Below are 19,421 nucleotides of genomic sequence, written 5' to 3'. Positions count from 1 at the left end.
TTTTGTTAAATACCTCCTATTCACATTCCAGCAGCTTTCTTGGTGAGGGCCAAACTCCAGAACCCAAATGGTCCATCAACAGGTGGATGGATAAACAAACAATACACCCATACAATGGAATATTACCAACCAATATAGAGAAATGAACTTTTGACACATGCTACAGCATGAATCTCAACATAATTACGCTGAGCATAAGACACCAGACATAAAGTTCCATGTCTATAAAATTCTAGGAAGTACAAACTAATGTGTCCTGACAGAAAGAAGAACAGTGGTCACCTGACAAGGAAGGGATTAAAAAGGAACAAGGAAACATCACAAGGCATGACGGATATGTTCATTACCTTGACTGTGGGGATGGTTTCAGCAGTGTATGCACATGTCAAACCATCAAACTGTACATTTAAATATATGCAATTTATCACGTGTCATTTGTACCTCAATAAAGGTGGTTAAAAATAATAAAAGAGACCTACAATCTGAAAAAATAATAAATAATTCCAAATCTGACTTTTTAGGTGGCACACATTTCTTCTCGATAATAGAGGGCCAGAGAAAAGGAATGATCTCTGCCACTTGCTGCTTTGGCTATTCCCTGACTTCCCTGCTTCTACACTAACAAGCTGGACAATGTAGGGTCTATTACCACCCGGCCCCTTCCCCCTTCCCCACTCCCAACCCCCCAGTCTTTTTGTCTCCTAAAGAAGCAGATCCTTACTTGTCTGGAAGAGCAGACACAAGGAACAAAAGGTTCAATGACTATTTGACAGATTAAAGAATAGACAACTGTTTTATTTAAAAGCTCCCTAAAGAATTAGGACATTTGAGGCTATACACTGTTCTGTTGAATTGCAATTACATATTACCCAGATCTGTAAGCACTTGCCAAGAAACCTGTCCAAATCACTCACTTCTTAAGAGTTTTGGGTTTTCTTTTCTCTCCCTCTTTTCCTCCCATGAAAGAAAAGTGTGCAGGTGTATTTTGAGAAGACATTCCTAATATTTTGAAAGTTCTCATTCAAATAACCTCAACAGCTTGAGACAGTTTGCAAATGTCTAAGACAGTGATCATTACAAGACAATAATGGAGAAGACCAAACAATGGGTCTTATGTGTGAATCGTATATAAAGAGTGGCAATGGAATATAACAGGATCACTATCTGCAAACAGTAAGTCACACTACAGTTTAACAACAAAATTAGGCTCACAAATGATTAACAATAGTTATGAAATAATAATGGCAACATGGTGATTAATAGCGGAGTTTCAGGCTCCACCGCTTACCGGCTGAGTGACCTCAGACAAGTTGCCTAACTTCTGAAAATCAGTTTACTCATCTTTAGAACCAGGATAATAGTAATAATAATAATAATAAGAGAAATAATTCCTCTTCTCATAGGGTTAAAGTGAAGATAAAACGTTTTTGGTTTGCAGTAACAACTAAATAAACGTTAGCTATTAGCAGTATTATTACTCTGAACTTTCAAAGGATCTCATTAATTCACCAATCCTCCTTCTGACTCTTGGGTGCAAATCTTGTCATTTACTATAAGCATGTAACTTCTAAGCCTCAGTTTCCACATCCGTAAAACGGGGGCGATGAACGTTACCTAACTTTTAAGGTTGTGGTTAAGGATTAACTAGAGATACAGCTCCCTTCCCTCCCATCTCCCAAAGCGAAGACCGCGGAGGAAGGAAATACTTCTAATAGCAGCAGATACAGTCAGTTTTTCCATTTCTGGCACGTGAGGGGTGGGGGAGAGAGGAGGTGCAAAGAGCCACAAAAAGGGGTCAAGTTCCTGAGTGAAGCCCCCAAACGCGCGCGAAAGGCAGGGACCCAGAGCAGCTCGACCGTCGGGGGCCCGGCCCCGAGCAACTCCCTCCTCTCCCCTCCCGCGTCCCGGGCCAAGGAGCCTCCCCAAGTGAGCGGGGTTATTTCGGAATCACCATGAGGCAATTCTCATGAGGCAATGGGTCAGGAATGCGGCGCGCAGCCGGGCCGCTGGCGTCCGCGGTTCCCCGGGCGGCTCTACCTGCCCGCGTCCTGACCGGCATCCCCAGGGCTGCGGGAGCCGGAACTCGGGGAGGCAGGAAATGAATGGGGACCCGAGAGGTGGGGGCACGGTGGCGCCCGGCCCCCGGCCCAAGGAGGACTAGAAGTTGGGAGAGAGCCTGCCCCCGCGACCCCGGGCCGGAGTCCGAACCCTGGCCGGGGCGCCCCCTCCCGGGCGGGGCTGATCGAACGCGGCGGGAGCCGGGCCGAGGCCCGGGCCGGGCCCTCGGGGCTCCTCACCTCCGCGATGTCATGTTCCTCCCGCCCTCCGGCTCCGCGACGGACCCGCTCCTTGCTCAGGCTCCGCTGGGCCCGGTCACATCGGGCTGGCCCGAGGGAGGCCCGCTCGGGACCGGACGGGGGGCAGAGCCAGCCGGCCGCGCGCAGACCCCCCTCCAGGCCTGGGGATCCCGGAGACTATGCAGCCGCCCCCCAAACCCGGTTCGCTCCTCCTCCTCCTCCCCCGCCTATCGCAGCCGGCGCCGCCGTGACGTCACCCCGCGCGACGCCCGCCGCCACTTCCTGCTTCCAGGGCGCACGGGACTGAGCAGCGGCTGATAATAGCAGTTCATAGGCGCGATGGAGCTGCTGCGACTCGCTTCCCGCAGACCCTTCACCCTCTTTTGGATCTGGGCTGCAAGGCGCGCTGGCGTCCTCACTGCTGGGCTCCCTCCCAAGACCCTTTTGCATTCGCTCCCACCGTGTCAATTTCCACCCCTGCGCTGACTGCCAAGTCAAATTTCATTCATTTCGTTCCACAAATCGCCGCTTCACTTTTTAGCTGTTATAACCTTAGAAAAGTTGCGGAGCCTCAGTTGTTGAGTCTCGAGCTTCAGCCTTCTCCATTTCTTCATTTCTGTAGTAGAAGATAGTTCTGTAATTGTATTCTTTTCCTAGGATTATCATGAAGATTAAGTATGCAAAATGCTTAGAACTAGCCCTAGCCTATTTAATAAGTGCTTTGTAATTGTTAGCTGGATTATCATTCTAATTAAACATTTGTTGAAAGTTTTCTGTGTGGTGGGCAGTATTTAAACTATGGGGATATAGTAGTGACTTGAAAGACAAAAGTCCCTGCCAAAGTACTCAAGACAATACCGTACTTCCATCTTCCTTTCTTGTCTTTTCTCCATATCCCTTTACATTACCATTATAAATAGAATAGTTAGGTAAGTCTTCACTGAAGATGACATCTTGAGCAAAGATCTGATTCTGGAGCACTCAGTGGGAATAATTCGGGCGAATAAGTATAGGGAGAGGCAAGTGCAAAAGCCCTGAGGCAACAGGCTGCCTCCTTTATTCCAAAAACTATGAAGAGGTCTCTGGCTGGGGCATAGTAGGAGGTGAGAGGGGTGAAGGGGGAGCAGTGAGGGATGAGGTGAGAACAAAGTAGAGGTGATCTATTGTCCTACATGCTATTATTAAATAAACAGCAAAATGGAGAGTCATTGAAAGATTTTCAGCAGAGAAAGAATATAATCCGTGTTGTAAAAGTAATAGGGGCGCCTGGGTGGCTCAGTTGGTTAAGCGTCTGACTTTGGCTCAGATCATGATCTCATCGTTTGTGGGTTCGAGCCCTGTGGTGAGCTCTGTGCTGACAGCTAAGAGTCTGGAGCCTGCTTTGTATTCCGTGTCTCCCTCTGTCTCTGCCACTCCCCCACTCATGCTCTGTCTCTGTCTCTTAAAAATGAATAAACTTTAGGGGCGCCTGGGTGGCTTAGTCGATTAAGCGTCCGACTTTCGCTTAGGTCATGATCTCGAGGTTCGTGGGTTCGAGCCCCGCGTCGGGCTCTGTGCTGACTGCCAGCTCAGAGCCTGGACCCTGCTTCAGATTCTGTGTCTCCCTCTCTCTCTGACCCTCCCCTGCTCGCGCTGTCTCTCTCTCTCCTAGAAATAAATAAAACATTAAAAAAAATGAATAAACTTTTAAAAATGAAGTAAAAGTAATAAAGTAGGGGGACTCTGTTGGAATCAGCAAGTCTGGAAACAGACTAGTTCAGAATACTAGTATACTATAATATTCCAGGCTAGAGATGATGTGGCTCAGACCAGAATGAGAAAGTAGAGCTTTTACCTGATGACGGCCCTTATGACTCATAAAAGCTGCAGATCTAGTAAGTGGCAGGGTCAGAAAGTCAGAATTCAAACTCACATCTACGTAGCTTCAAAATCTTCATATTCTTTTTCCTCCCAATGCTCCCCTCCTCATTCCTATACAGAAACTCTCTTATAGTGTGCTGTTTCAGCCTTGGTGATACGAAAAAAAAGTCCTTATAAAAGTTGTCTTTAATACACGTCAATTTAATTTAGGTCATAGGCCTTCAATAAGCAGTTTCTCAGCCTATTTCTTTCCACACTCTCTAAGTCCTGGGCTCCTAGATGACTCAAACAACACTCTATCTGATCTTAGACCTGCAAGCTTGCTCTTCCCTACCCATTCTTCAGATAATAGCCAGAATAACCTAAAATGCAAAACTAGTCACTCCCTAATTAAATACTCCAATGGCTATTCATTGCTTTTAGGATGAAGTCACAAAAATTTTTTAAAGCCTACTTAGTCTGGTCCCTGCTTTTTTCACCAGATCTTCTTCCCACCACTCTATGACCCAGCCTCGCTGAGTGACTTTTGGCTCTCCTCAATATACTGTGCGTGCTCTCTCCCAGCCCAGGACCTTTAAACAATCTGCTCCCTCTTCCTCGAGGGTTCTTTCTTTCTTTCTTTCTTTCTTTCTTTCTTTCTTTTTTTTTTTAATGTTTTATTTATTTCTAGGAGAGAGAGAGAGAGAGACAGCGTGAGCAGGGGAGGGTCAGAGAGAAAGGGAGTCACAGACTCTGAAACAGGCTCCAGGCTCTGAGCTGGCAGTCAGCACAGAGCCCAACACGGGGCTCGAACCCACGAACCGCGAGATCATGACCTAAGCGAAAGTCGGACGCTTAACCGACTAAGCACCCAGGTGCCCCAGCTCGAGGGTTCTTTCTGACCTCATTCCTCACAAACTCTAGTCTGCTTCTCAGATCTCAGGCTAGAAATCATCTCCTCTGGGACAGGAAGACTTACCTGATTCTCTCAGTCCAGGTCAGATGGGCCCCAAGACACCTCTCCTAGCTTAGAACTGAACACAATCCACTACAAATCTAAGACACAGTATCATACGGGGGTTAAATTCTTGATTCCAAAGCTCAGCCTTCCTGCCTGGGTGTCCATAGGTAAGTCACCTGACTTCTCTGTGTCTCCATTTCCTTCTCTGTAAAATGGAGGGAACAGACTTCCGCATAGGGTAGGTGGTAAAACATTAAAGATTTGCTTTCTATAAAGTACTTAGTGCCAGTCAAATGAGTATTGATAAGTGCTGGTTATCATTTGTCTCTTTTCCAAAGTAAACCGTAAGCTCTTTGAACGCAGAAACCATTGCTTCCCCAGTCTTCCCTACATTCTGTACCCTCTGCAGCTGGAATGACCTTTCAAGAATACAAATCTAATCATGTCATTCTCCTGTCCTATGAGGGAGTTCAAAGCCTTTGGCACTAGGAATGAAAACATTCCATCAGCCCATCAGACCCCACTAAATATAAACTATGCCTACCTGTTCAGCTCCACTTATTCCCGCTCCCTCACATAATCTGGCAGTTTCCAAAGGCCTCTTGCTGTGTCTTGCATCCTGTCTTCCTAAATTTAGTTCCTTCTGTCTGAAATACCCTTTAAACCCATCTCCATCTGGAAAACTAAGCATCAGACAAAATTCAGCTCTCATTCAATTAGCTCCTCCAGGAAACATTCTCTGCACACTCCCCCAAACCAGGGGAGAATAAAATAGACACCCCTCCCCTGTGCTTTGGAGACTGCCCATTCATCCCTCAATAGGCCCTTAACACAGTTTAACATCATTGTTATTTGATTCTTCTGTCTCTTACCCTGGACTATGAGTTCCTTTTAGAACAAAGTCTTTGTCTTCTTCATCTTTATTTTATTTTATTTTATTATTTTATTTTATTTTTTTAAGTAGGCTTCATGCCCAATATGGGGCTTGAACACCTAACCCTGAGATCAAGAGTTGCATGCTCCACAGACTGAGAGAGCCAGGGGTCCCCTTCTTCCTTTTGCTATGCCCATAGCCTACTACAGTGCCTGGCTTAGAAATGTTCATTTAGGGACTCCTGGGTGTCTCGGTCAGTTGAGCATCTGACTCTTGGTTTCGGCTCAGATCATGATCTCACGGTTTCATGGGTTCAAGCCGCTTTGGGATTCTCTCTCTCCCTCCCTCCGCCCCTCCCCACTTGCACTCTTCTCAATCTCAAAATAAATAAATAAATTTTAGTTTAAAAATGTAAATAAAAAAATATTCATTTAGGGGAAAAAAAGTGTGGAGCCTGCTTGGGATACTCTCTCTCTCTCTCTCTCTCTCTCTTTCTCCATCTCTCCTTCTCTCTCTGCCCCTCCCCCACTTGTGCTTTTTCAAAAAATAAAAACATTCATTTACAGATACTTTACTTTTATTTCTTTCAACTACAAAAGCAATACAAATTCCTTACAACAAGCCAAATAAAAATAATAATTTTCCCTGCTCCTTAATGTATATATATTCCCTACTCATACCCCACCAGTGCTATTAATTTGGTATTATCCTTCCACTTTTCTTTATACCTATACAAACACACACACACACACACATCCCACACCTACACTCATATGTAACATATAGGGATTTTTTTCTATTTTATTTATTTTTTTAAGTTTTATTCATTTTGAGAGAGAGAGCATGAAAGCAGGGGAGGGGCAGAGAGAGAGAGAGAGAGAGAGAGAGAGAGAGAATTCCAAGCAGGCTCTGTACTGTCAACTTGGAGCCTGGTACAGGGCTTGAACTCATGAGCTTTGAGTTCATGACCTGAGCCAAAGTCGGATGCTTAACTTACTGAGCCACCCAGGTGCCCCTATTTTTTAAAAATATTTTTTGATGTTCATTTTTGAGAGAGAGAAAGAGAGACAGAGTGTGAGCAGGGGAGGGGCAGAGAGAGAGAGGAAGGCACAGAACCCAAAGCAGTCTAAGCAGGCTTCAGGCTCTGAGCTCTCAGCACACAGCCCAAAAAAGGGCTCAAACTCACAAACCATGAGATCATGACCTAAGCCGAAGTCGGATGCTTAACCAACTGAGCCACCAATTTTTTGAATGAGTTCATAATATGCGTCTATATTCATGGATTCATAATATGTGTATCATATTAAGTGTGTGAATATATATGCATATATAATCTCAAAGATATACATATCTTTGTGGCTTAACTTTTTCCCATAATATATTATGAATATCCCTAGGCCAGCTTAGTGTTCAATACAAATATAATGTGAGCTATATATGTACTCTTAAAGGTTGTAGTATTCACACTTAAAAAAGTAAAAAGAGGGGTCTGGCTGGCTCAGATGGTAGCGCACGTGATTCTTGATCTCAGGGTCATGAGTTCAGGCACCATGTTGGCCGTGAAGCCTACCTAAAAAAAAAAAAAAAGTAAAACAGGTGAAATCGATGCAAATGTTAAACTCGGTATCTCAAGATATTATTCAATATATAATCAATAAATATAAAACATTAATGAGATACTTTACATTCTTTTTTCTTATTAAGCCTTCGAAATCCAGTATATATTTTACCCTTACAGCACATCTCAATCTGAACTGGCTACATTTCCAATGCTCCGTAATCACATTTGGCTAATGCTATTTATACTGGACAGCATATTTAGATGTAAGTCATTCTTTCCCTTAGCTGCATAATATTCTATAGAATGAATATATATTTTTAGTCAATTTCTGTGTTAATGGACATTCAAATTATTTCTAAGGTTTCAGGGGTGGAGAGTTGCACTGAAAACAGTGTTTCCACGAACTTCCTTTTAAGTTTATTTACTTATTTTGATTTTAAAATCTTACACTAAAAAAATTAATAAATGTTTTTTAAAAGGGAAGCACCTGGGTGGCTCAGTTGGTTGAGTGTCCGACTTTGGCTTTAGTCATGATCTTGCAGTTCTGTGCTGACAGCTCGGAGCCTAAGGCCTGCTTCAGATTCTGTGTCTCCCTCTCTCTCTGCCCCTCCTCCACTTGCTCTCTCTCTCTCTCTTTCAAAAATAAATAAACAAGAAAAAAAATTAGGAGCACCTGGGTGGGTCAGTCAGTTAAGCATCCGACTCTTGGTCAGCTTAGGTCATGATCTCACAACTCAGTTTCAAGCCCCACACCAGGCTCTGCACTGACAGTGTGGAGCCTGCTTGGGATTCTCTGTCTCCCTCTCTCCGTTTGACCCTTCCCCACTCTCTCTCTGTCTCTCTAAAAAAACTAAACTTAAAAAAATAAAGTTTATTTACTTATTTTGAGATAGAGGGAGGGGGGAGGGACAGGGAGGGAGAGAGAGAGAATCCCTGTCAGCAGTGGGAAGCCCACTTGAACTCACGAACCACAAGATCATGACCTGAGATGAAACCAAGAGTTGGAAGCTTAACTGACTGAGCTACCCAGGCACCCCTCCTTTTCTTAAAAATATGTTTTATTTATTAGTAATCTCTACACCCTACATGGGGCTCAAACTTACAACCCTGACATCAAGAGTGACATGCTCTATTGACTGAGCCAGCCAGGAGCCCCTCCAGGGACTTTCTTATGAGAAAACTATTGAGTGACTGAGTGAATCACTATGTGGACCTTAACATTAACATTTACTAGGGAGGTATTACCAATGTGGTCAATATCAGCCCCATTTTATAAATAAGAAAATGCACATGAAGAAGCTTATCATATGATTACGTAGCAAGTGAGCTCCAAGTTACAAGGTCAGTACCTTCTCTGCAGCATAAACTGCCTGCTGTTTTTCTGTCTTTCCGAGGCACAAGGAATAGGGCTCAACATGTTTGTGTGACATTGGATAAATCATTTATTTTATTTATTTTAAGTTTACTTATTTTGAGAGGTAGAGCAAGCACGTGTGTGGAGTAGGGGCAGAGAGAGGAGGAGGGGCAGAGAGAGAGGAAGGGAAAGAGAGAGACTGAGAATTCTAAGCAGATTCCACACTGTCAGTCGTATAGAGCTACTCAAGGCTCAAACTCACCTAACGTGGGATCGTGACCTGAGCTGAAGTCAGCAGCTGAACCTACTGAGCCACCCAGTCTCCCCCCGATAAATCATTTATTGTAAACAAGCTTCAGTTCTTTTATCTTTTTTTAAAAAGATTTTATTTTTAAATAATCTCTACACCCAACGTGGGACTCGAACTCACAATCCTGAGATTGAGAATCACAAGCTTCACTGAGCCAGCCAGGTGCCCTTCTTTTATCTTAAATTCCTACCACCCAGGGGGATTGCTCTGAGGCTTAAAATGATTTTGTGTCTGCAAAAATGTCTCCTTTGATAAAATTTTGCCCAAGTAACCAACAGTAAAATTTGCAGTACCATAACGAAACACAAGAGGGGGTTCATTTATGTTTTTATTTCAACAGCAGGTCGTTTAACAAACATTTTGGTGCATTTACTAGGTAAACGTTTCTAAGATTGTCAATTTAAAAACTTTAAAAAATTTTTTTGAGAGAGAGAGACAGAGTGCAAGCTGGGGAGGGGCAGAGAGAGAGAAAGAGACAGACAGGATCTGTAGCAGGTCCCAAGCTCCAAGCTGTCAGCACAGAGCCCAACTCGGGGCTCAAACTCAAACTCATGAACTGTGAGATCATGATCTGAGCTGAAGTCAGAGGGTTAACTGACTGGGCCACCCAGGCACCCCTGAGATTGCCAGTTTTCAAGGGACTACAGCGAGCACCTCTGCACTCATGAATTCTGATGCATTTTCCAAAGTAGCTGTTTCTAGGAGGTGTTTTGCTCAGAAAACTAAACAAATAAAGCTGCTGACATTTCCATTCTTAAAAAAAAGAGCAGTGCCCAAGATTTCCTTGAGAATATTACAGGCCTGGACAGTGAATAAAAATGCAGCCTATTAGGATCACACTCATCCTTAATTTGTGTGGAAGGCAGACACGTTTAGAAGCCACATGTTTCAGCAAGCACAGCCAGACTGTGTTGACTATAGTCTGAAAGTTTCCACTGAAATCTCTGAGGCCTTCAGAGACATGTGATGACCATATTTGTATCTTCAGTCAACCAGAATGGGAAAAAGATGCATGATTCCCAGGGACACACAGCCACAAAGAAGGTGATTTGGATCTGAAGAAAGCAAGGTGACAGGGCGCCCGAGTGGCTTAGTTGGTTCAGTGTCAGACTCCGGCTCAGGTCACAATCTCATGGTTCCTGAGTCAGAGCTGCGCACTGACTTCTGTGCTGACAGCTCAGAGCCTGAAGCTGGCTTCAGATTCCATGTCTCCCTCTTGCACTCCCATCTCCCGCTCCCATTCTCCCTCTCTCTCTCTCAAAAATAAACATTTAGGGGCGCCTGGGAGGCTTAGTCGGTTAGGTGTCTGGCTTTCGCTTAGGTCATAATCTCGCGGTTCGTGGGTTCGGGCCCCGCTTTGGGCTCTGTGCTGACTGCCAGCTCAGAGCCTGGAGCCTATTTCAGAGTCTGTGTCTCCCTCTCTCTCTGACCCTCCCCTGCTCACGCTGTCTCTCTCTCTCTCTCTCTCTCTCCTAGAAATAAATAAAAATATTAAAAAAATAAACATTAAAAAAAAAGTGGATGTGGCTCATATACTAAGGTGGGTTCAGTTCCCCACTTCCCTGGGAAAAAAAAAGGAACAATATTGTATGCTACCTCATTAGAACTGTATTATGTGCCTTGCTTTATTTCACATAATCCTCTCAACAACCTGTGAAGGGTACTCTGGACACTTGGGGCTCAAAGAGGTTAAGTAAATTGTTCAAAACATGGATCTGATTTCAGAGACTGCACGTTTAACCATCCTCTGTAAAGATTAAAGATATAACTGATGAAGATGAATAAGCGAGTTCTTTGCTCATGTTAGAATTAAGAATAAGAATACTCATTACATTTGCAAAATAAACAAAACACTGTATCTTATAGTTTTTTACTGCATCAAAGCCCTTACGGCAACATGTACATTTTTGTGACACCTTTTGGCTTGAATTTTTCCAGTTCTCTTTAATTTGCTTGTTGCTGGTGGCTAGAGCTTTTCACTTGATTTTCTTCAAATTTCAAAAAAAATTCTCTTAATGTTTATTTATTTTTGACAGACAGAGCATGAAAGTGGCAGAGGGAGATACAGAATCTGAAGCAGGCTTCAGGTCTGAAGTTGGTCAATTAACCGACTGAGCCATCCAGGCACCCCCACAATATTGTTCGTATTATCCCTGGTACATAATCTTTAGCAGAATACCTGGCACATAGTATGATCTCATCACCAACTATGATGTTGAGGGGTGGGGGAGAGGGGAAGAAGGGGTGATGGGCATGGAGGAGGGCACTTGTTGGGATGAGCACTGGGTGTTATATATAAACCAACTTGACAATAAACTATTAAAAAAACAAAAACAAAAAAACCCCAACTATGATGTTGATGATGATGATGACGACTGTGGTGGTGGTGGTGGGGGGGGTGATGTTAACAAGAACTAACATTTATCTAGCATTTATCAGGCATCAGATACTGTTCTTAGTGATTTTGTATATAGTAACTTATTTAATCTTCCCCAAAATCCTGTGGAGCTGGTAATATTGTTACCTTCATTTTAGAAATGAAGAAACAGAGTACAACACCTGAAACTATGTTAACATTGTGTGTCAACTACACTTTAATAAATGAAATAAATTAAAATACAACTTCAAAAAGAAAAGAAATGAAGTACAAAGTAGCCAGAAATGCCTGTAAAATGGATGAACAATAATGCTCTTATATGCCCTCGTACCTCTTGCATTTATTCTTCCAATTACCACTTTCATCTGCCAAATTTGTATTTATTCTTCCAAATCCAACAGAAGACCCAGCTTTTTACAAAACTTTACTAAATCTCCCGGCAGAAATAGCTTATAATTATTTATTTTTCTACTTGTTTTACCTTTGAATGTGTATTCTTTGAGAGCACGAATATATTTTATTCATTTTATTTTTTATTTTGTTTAATTTTTTTAAAAGGATTTTATTACTTTTTAAATGTTTATTTATTTTTGAGAGAGAGCCCACGCAAGCAGGAGGGGCACGGAGTGGGGGACCAAGGATCCGAAGGCTCCCTGCTGACAGCAGAGAGCCAGATGTGGGGCACGAAGTGCAAACCACGAGATCATGACCTGAGCCGTCCTGGGAAGCTTAACTGACAGGCGCCCCTCTTAAGATTTTATTTTATTTTATTTTATTTTATTTTATTTTATTTTATTTTATTTTTAATGTTTTTATTCATTTCTAGGAGAGAGAGAGAGAGAGAGAGAGACAGCGTGAGCAGGGGAGGGTCAGAGAGAGGGAGTCACAGACTGAAACAGGCTCCAGGCTCTGAGCTGGCAGTCAGCACAGAGCCCGACGCGGGGCTCGAACCCACGAACCGCGAGATCATGACCTAAGCGAAAGTCGGACGCTTAACCGACTAAGCCACCCAGGCGCCCCAAGATTTTATTTTTAAATAATCTCTATACTCAACTTGGGGCTCGTACTCACCACCCCGAGATCGAGTCGCAAGCTCCATGGACTAGCTAGCCAGGCACTGCTATTTTATTTTAAATTCTAGCTACCCTGACTCTCGCCACTGAGGATAGTCTATAGTCTAATTAGGGGTCATAGACTTTAAGTCAACTTCAGAGAAAATGTTTGTGTAAGGTTTCCAATTAGCTTTTCAAGGGAAGTGTTTCACTTTATTTGGAGATTTGATCTTTCATTTCTCTCTCTTCCCATATTGAAAATGATAATCCTTTCTAAAGTCCTTAGTAAGCAAAATAAAACTTTGTAACTTAAGTAGGCTTCCAGAAGTATTTTTAGAATTTTATTGGACTGTAAAGTAAAACATTTTCAAAATGTTCCTTGCTTTTGCCTGTTATAAGGAAAAATAGCTCTCCATATTAGCACTGTCAAAGGAGGGAAAACTACACTTCCCACAATGCCCCGGATCCGGAAGGAAGTGACCCTCGACAGCTCCCGTGATTCCCTTATAGACCGGAAGCCGGGATCTTAGTTCTCTTTCCCATCTTGCAAGGTAAGTATGGCGGAGCCTCTTTGCAAGACTCGATTTCAGGACGGCTAATCCTTCACCATCCGAACCGAGAGGGAAACAAGTAGACATCTGCAAGGGTCGGACATGTTTGGGGCCAACTGAGGGGCCTTCCAGACGCTTCATTTTTCTCGCCTGGGTTTTGCATGGGGGCACTAAAAGGGAGGGTGAGGTGGGATGCCGTAGAGGCGTCGGAACTCCGGCTGCTCGCCACCCTCCTGGGCTGGGGATACAGGACCCCTCTGGGGATCCGTAGCGGAATAATGCAGCCGCAGGGATCGTGGTGACAGCGCGCGCTCTGGAGTCCCGGGTTCGGGTTCGAAAAGACGCCGCCGAGTGTCTCAGCCACGTTGGGATTTGGAGCTGAGGCCAAATGCTACTTTTCTTTCTTCCCACGTCCGCGACCGGCAGTCGCCTTTTGGCTTTGCGCTTCTTTTCAGTCTGGCCTGAGTTTGTGCCGAGTGTTTCTGTGCCCTCGTCTCCTAAGCCGAGTTTCTTGAATGAGACAGTGGTCTGAAGAGAGCAGAAGCCCCGGAAGCAAACGGTTTCAGGGTCCAGCGTCTCTGCTTCATAGTGGGGACTTGGCAGATTTCTAATTCCCGAAACAGGAAGAGTGAAATAATGGAATGAGGACTTTTGCCCACTAAACGTTTGGCAAACAGATGTACGGTCTCTTCAAATTAAAAACAAAAAAGTTGTGTATTAGGGAGACGATCCCAAAATTAACCATTATGAGGGTCGTTGCAGATGCGTGTGGTTTTGGAAGAAGACTTGTATTACAGGGGAGGGACGAAAGCATGTTAGAGGTACTTGGGCAGAGAAAGTGAGGGTTTGTCCCCTCGGAAGCCTCTTCGTCCCCTGATAAGCTTAGATACTGTTTTACTATAAGGTAGTTGGTGAAATGCCTTTCCTTTTAATCTGTGTGTTGGTAGATGGCGGGCGAAAAAGCCGAGAAGCCGGATACTAAGAAGAAACCCGAAGCCAAGAAGACTGATGCTGGTGGCAAGGTTAAGAAGGGCAACCTCAAGGCTAAAACCCCAAAGAAGGGGAAGCCCCACTGCAGCCGAAACCCGGTCCTAGTCCGAGGAATTGGCAGATACTCCCGATCGGCTATGTATTCGAGAAAAGCCATGTACAAGAGGAAGTATTCAGCAGCTAAATCCAGGGTAAGGGATGAGGGGAATGCTGACCATCACTTCCATCCTAACCTTAGAAACACTTGCCTGCCCCTAACCTTGATGCCTTTGTGTCCGGACAGATTGAAAAGAAAAAGAAGGAGAAGGTTCTTGCTACGGTCACAAAACCAGTCGGTGGTGACAAGAATGGTGGTACCCGAGTGGTTAAACTCCGCAAAATGGTAAGGTTTGGAAAAGACTGAGGTGGAAGCTTGAGTAGCCGGAGGAGTGTTTTAGGATTTAGAGGTTTGTGTTTACCTACCAGAGAATCACTAACAGGGGATTCTGGGTTTACAAACATTTGTAAACATTGGGCCTTACACATTTCCTGTTTGCTCTTAAGTAGGGTTAACTTTTCTGTGCTTTGGGTTCTTCGCCTGCAAAGCAGGAATAATAAAGGTTTGTCGCACTGGGCGGTTGTGAGAATTGAGGCACGAAGCCTAGGATGCTGGTATGCCGAGAGAGCGTTTACAGACCAGAGCACGGTTTCTCGGCTCCTCTTGTAGTCACACACGAGACCCAACTCTTTCTTAGTGTTTGCTGTGTAATTTTCTTCTTCTTTTTTAAATTTTTTAATGTTTTATTTATTTCTGAGAGAGACAGCATGAGAGGGAAGGGTCAGAGAGAGAGGGAGATAAAAATCTGAAGCAGGCTCCAGGCTCTTGAGCTAGCCGTCAGCACAGAGCCCGACGTGGGGCTTGAACCCACGAACCGTGAAGTCATGACCTGAGCCGAAATCGGACGCTTAACCGCCTGAGCCACCCAGGCGCCCCTGCTCTGTAATTTTCATTATGGAAGTATTCCCGGATGTGTTAGAGGCATCACAGTTGAGAATTACTGCCCCAGAGGGAAAGTGGTGCTTTGGTTCCCAGTCACGGTTTTTGTGAGCTGGCTTTCCTGTTAGGTACTAATACCTGGGATAAAAGCGAGAGGGGGTTGTGAGTTCCTTGCCACACCCTTAGTGGTCCTTGTGTGGGGCCTTGTTTTACAGTAAACCGGTGCCCTTCATCTCAACTGGTTTATCTTCCTTTGCGGATAAGATGGGAGTAATGCGTGTCAATGGGGAGGATGTGAACAGAATTTGAATCGAAAAACAAGCCATGCCTCCTTCATAATCTCCAAAATACGTATCGGACGTGTGGTTTCTGGAAAAGTATGGTTTAGGTTAAGGTCAGGGACCCCAGAAAGCTGGAGAGTCACTGCTACGTGACAGTGTGTGGTGCTAGGACAGTGAATGATAGCTTGCTGTGTAATTCTAAGGTTTGGTTTAATCCCAGGTTGATGCTTTTCAACTTTGCCTGAACACACAGCTCCATTAGTTAAATGGATTCCATCCTGTGTTTTGCATGGAAAGGATAAGCACCGTTGACATTTTCCAAGTTTAATATCTACTGAGAAGTGAAAACGAACAGTAATAGTGTAAATAAAGCATTTTAAGTTGAAAAGGGTATAGCAAGTGTTAACACTGAGACGACCAGCTCTACTAATCTGATCAGCTTGTTTCAATAAGATGTACCTGTGGATTGTCTACAGCCCAGGTATTATCCTACCGAAGATGTGCCTCGGAAGTTGTTGAGCCACGGCAAAAAACCTTTTAGTCAGCATGTGCGGAAACTGCGAGCCAGCATCACTCCTGGGACCATCCTGATCATTCTCACTGGGCGCCACAGGGGCAAGGTGAGCAGAACACCTCAGGTGCTTGAGTACAATGTGTCCCACGCTGGGGAGGATTTCTTTATTTGCCTACAGTAACTAGTTCGCAGTGGGCGGGGGACCCATGACCAGACCAGCAGCCCAGTCACTAGGGTAACGTGTTTAGTCCATAATGTACGATAAATTATTACCGTGTCCTGCTTTTGGACTTATTATAGATGATTCACACGTTCCTGTACCTGAAAATATTTGTATATTTGTGTTATTTCCTTAGGATACATTTCCAGGGCTGGAATTCCTGAGTTAAGGAAATTAAGTAGGTGTTAGAAGTAATGTCTGCTCATTAAAAAGAAGCACCCAAAAGTATTGCTCGTATCCAGGGGTCACCTCTTGCTACTTTGGTATAGTTGCTTCCAGAATTGCTGAGCAGACACGTATTTAGGAATTTCCTTTGCCAAATTGAGAAGGCTATGATTTGATTAGTTCAGGTGTGTAGTTGCAAAAATGTCTGACATTTCTGTTTTATTTACAGAGGGTGGTTTTTCTGAAGCAGCTGAGCAGTGGCTTGCTACTTGTGACTGGTAAGAAAATCCTTGGATTTTATACTCTGAAACTTGGTTTTTTATATTTATATATTTATATTATATATAGAGAGAGAGAGAAAGGGAGAACGTGTCAAGCAGGCTTCACGCTGTCAGTGCAGAGCCCGACACGGAGCTCGATGTCAGGAACCGTGAGATCACAGTGGAGCTGCCAAACAGGTGAAAAGTGAACTGGTCACTCTGGAAAGCAGCACTCAGTTTAAGTTTGTCAGGAATCTGTGGTTTTGACTGGTGTGTTTGAGTGACTATGCTGTCTCCTAGCTTGGGTGACTTAAAATTTGAGGAGTGGGGAGCCTTACACAAATAGATCTTGAAAAAGTCTGGATGCTTGGCAATAGAAAAAGCAGTTTGAGATTTCTCGAGATACAGAGAAAAAGAATTAGAAAATTCAACTCACCGGGTTTATTTAAATCCAAAGTCTGTTCTTAAATCTTCGCTTTCTCTTTCCCCACTGTGTTGATTTTTTCCCCCATAGGACCTCTGTCCCTCAACCGAGTTCCTCTGCGTAGAACACACCAGAAATTTGTCATTGCCACCTCCACCAAAATTGATATCAGCAGTGTGAAAATCCCCAAACACCTCACTGATGCTTACTTTAAGAAGAAGAAGCTGCGTAAACCCAGACACCAGGAAGGGGAGATCTTCGACACGGAGAAAGAGGTAAGCTTCCTTTTCTGTCTTCGCTTCTGATAGCTCCAGCTCCCCTGGGTGGGAGTGCAAATGGAGTTAAGAATCGATGAAGAAAAGCTGTAAATAATGAAGAATATCTGGGGAATAATAATGTTCAGATGCCGGTGCATTCAGTAATTTTTAATAGCAATTGAGAGCTCATCTCAGAACCTTTCTGAGGGTTTCATGGAGCTCTGAATTAACTGCCACCGTTCTAACGGGAGTTTAGCCTCATTTATCCTTGCTGTCTATTAAAATAGACAAAGAAAAAGAGCTACTGTTTTTATTATATTCAAAACAGGTTATATTTCACCGCTCTCCAAGGAAATGATTATTAAAATTACATTCTGAATGTCCCTGGGATTGAGTACTTGTGAGATAGGATTCCCAAGAGGACTGGGGTGTGGTATTTGTGCCCTACTTTTAAATGATTTTTTCTTTTTTTTCCTCCCTCCCCCTAGAAATATGAGATCACAGAGCAGCGCAAGGTTGACCAGAAAGCTGTGGACTCGCAAATTCTGCCAAAAATCAAAGCTGTTCCTCAGCTTCAGGGCTACCTCCGCTCTGTGTTTTCTCTCACGAATGGAGTTTACCCTCACAAACTGGTGTTCTAAATGTCTTACAAAGAACCTAATTAAATAACGGATACATCTCCTCTGTGTCTTTTTAAAACTTTTTATCTGCCCAGAAATGTGGTTTGGCTCCGGGTGCTTGTGGGATCTTAGCCTCTGTTAAGAGGAGTTAGGGTTGGGAGGGTGGCCCCAGCTGCAGGGGAAGCGCCGCTCTGTCATTGGCTTCGGGTCAGCATTCTTGCCTTCCTTGCTGTGGCTTGCCACCCAACACCTTCCAGTACAAAGTAGCGACGTTTCCCCAGTTACTGGGCAAGTCAGTACTGGACTGTGTGGACAAGAAGCAGCAGCTCTTTTCTTCAGGCCACAAACCTACCTTTGCATGATTAATACCCATTTCAACCCCATTGGCCCACCTCTCAGCCCTCTCCCATAATCGTGGCAACCTTGTATATCTAGTTTTTTAAAAGTATACATAGTAAGTGAGTATAGTTATTTACCTTTTTTTTTATAACCAAAAACTTCATATGCTGTACACACTATTACACAGATGACAAACCGTGTGCTTTGGTTATTCCATAGAAAGTCCCATCTTCGCTGATGCAGACTGTAGTATTCCATTATATGGATATTTGAGTTTACATCATTTATAATTATGTATGAGATAGTAAGTAAGTTCAGTGTGCACACAGGTGGGTGAGTACCCAGTAAGAATTTTTTTTGGTTGAATAAGGATTTATCCGTTTTGATTTTAATAGATTGTGCCAAACTGCCTTCTGTGGGGCTTGAACCAGTTTATGCTTTCGCATAAGAGTGTCCAGGGGCACCTGAGTGCTCAAGTCAGTTGAGCATCTGACTCTTGATTTTGGCCCAGGTCATGGTTCTAAGGTCGTGAGATTGAACTCTGCCTTAGGTTCTGCACTGGGTGTGGAGCCCACCTGGGATTCTCTCTCCCTGTCTCCGAATAAGGGTTCATTTCTCCACAGGCTCCCTACACAAGAGGACATCAGATTCGAGGCTTTGGCAATAGAGCAGGGAAGATGACCCTGGTGGGCTTTTTAAGTTGATGTAATTGACAGTTTACATTTGGTGACATTCATGATCCAGTGACCTCTGTGTAGTTTGGTAAGCCTCACCACCACCACAGTTCTTCATGCTCCTGAAGTCAGCCCCTGCTTCAGGCAGGCCTCAGATTTCAATAGCTGTTGTTTTGCCTTTTCCAGAAAGTCAAAGAATATGTCATTTAGTATAAGGTTTTTGAGACTCTTTCATGTTCATGGTTCGGTGGTTTTTCACACAGCCAGTTGTTGCTCCGTTCCATCATTGTATTCCTTCCCTGAAATTCACCCTCTAAAAGACACTGGGTTGTTCACAGTTCCTGGAGGTGATGGATAAAGCCACTATCGACATTCACATACAGGTTTTTGTGTGGATATGTTTTCATTTCTTTTGGGTGAAAATGCAGGATTGCTGGGTTGTATGGTAAATACGTTTACCTTTACAAGAAGCCACTAGACTTTTCCATTTGCATCCCACCAGCAGTGTGTGAGTTACTCCACTCC

General features: G+C 43.9%; 2 protein-coding genes across 3 annotated transcripts in view; one reads left to right on the top strand and one right to left on the bottom strand.

Annotated features, from left to right (window-relative positions):
- PTPN11 (protein tyrosine phosphatase non-receptor type 11) overlaps window positions 1-2,499 on the bottom strand; it is a 77,311-nt gene extending 74,812 nt beyond the window's left edge. For both annotated transcript variants that reach the window (XM_039240123.1, XM_039240198.1), the window contains exon 1: window positions 2,298-2,499. In XM_039240123.1, coding sequence (XP_039096054.1) covers window positions 2,298-2,311 — 14 coding nt within the window. In that variant the 5' untranslated portion in view covers window positions 2,312-2,499. The remainder of the gene's footprint in view (window positions 1-2,297) is intronic.
- Window positions 2,500-13,204: 10,705 nt separating this feature from the next.
- Window positions 13,205-17,945, top strand: RPL6 (ribosomal protein L6). Its single transcript, XM_039246169.1, has 7 exons — window positions 13,205-13,271; window positions 14,124-14,357; window positions 14,450-14,548; window positions 15,900-16,043; window positions 16,552-16,600; window positions 17,097-17,281; window positions 17,752-17,945. The coding sequence occupies exons 2-7, from the start codon at window positions 14,124-14,126 to the stop codon at window positions 17,902-17,904; spliced, it is 864 nt and encodes a 287-aa protein (XP_039102100.1). The 5' UTR covers window positions 13,205-13,271; the 3' UTR covers window positions 17,905-17,945.
- Window positions 17,946-19,421: the final 1,476 nt, after the last annotated feature.

This window comes from Hyaena hyaena, unplaced genomic scaffold (assembly GCF_003009895.1).
Source record: "Hyaena hyaena isolate Hyena2069 unplaced genomic scaffold, ASM300989v1 scaffold_0, whole genome shotgun sequence".
Lineage (NCBI taxonomy): Eukaryota > Metazoa > Chordata > Mammalia > Carnivora > Hyaenidae > Hyaena > Hyaena hyaena.
The sequence above is the reverse complement of the archived record's forward strand: the minus strand, read 5'-3'. Positions and strand labels throughout refer to the sequence as shown.

What these genes read in the sequence shown, in the direction of transcription:
- RPL6 (XM_039246169.1), top strand. Translation starts at nt 14,124, where the DNA reads ATGGCGGGCGAAAAAGCCGAGAAGCCGGATACTAAGAAGAAACCCGAA. An exon ending in TGGTTAAACTCCGCAAAATG is followed by an intron (nt 14,549 to 15,899) that starts GTAAGGTTTGGA and finishes GATTGTCTACAG; the next exon opens with CCCAGGTATTATCCTACCGA. An exon ending in TGGCTTGCTACTTGTGACTG is followed by an intron (nt 16,601 to 17,096) that starts GTAAGAAAATCC and finishes TTTCCCCCATAG; the next exon opens with GACCTCTGTCCCTCAACCGA.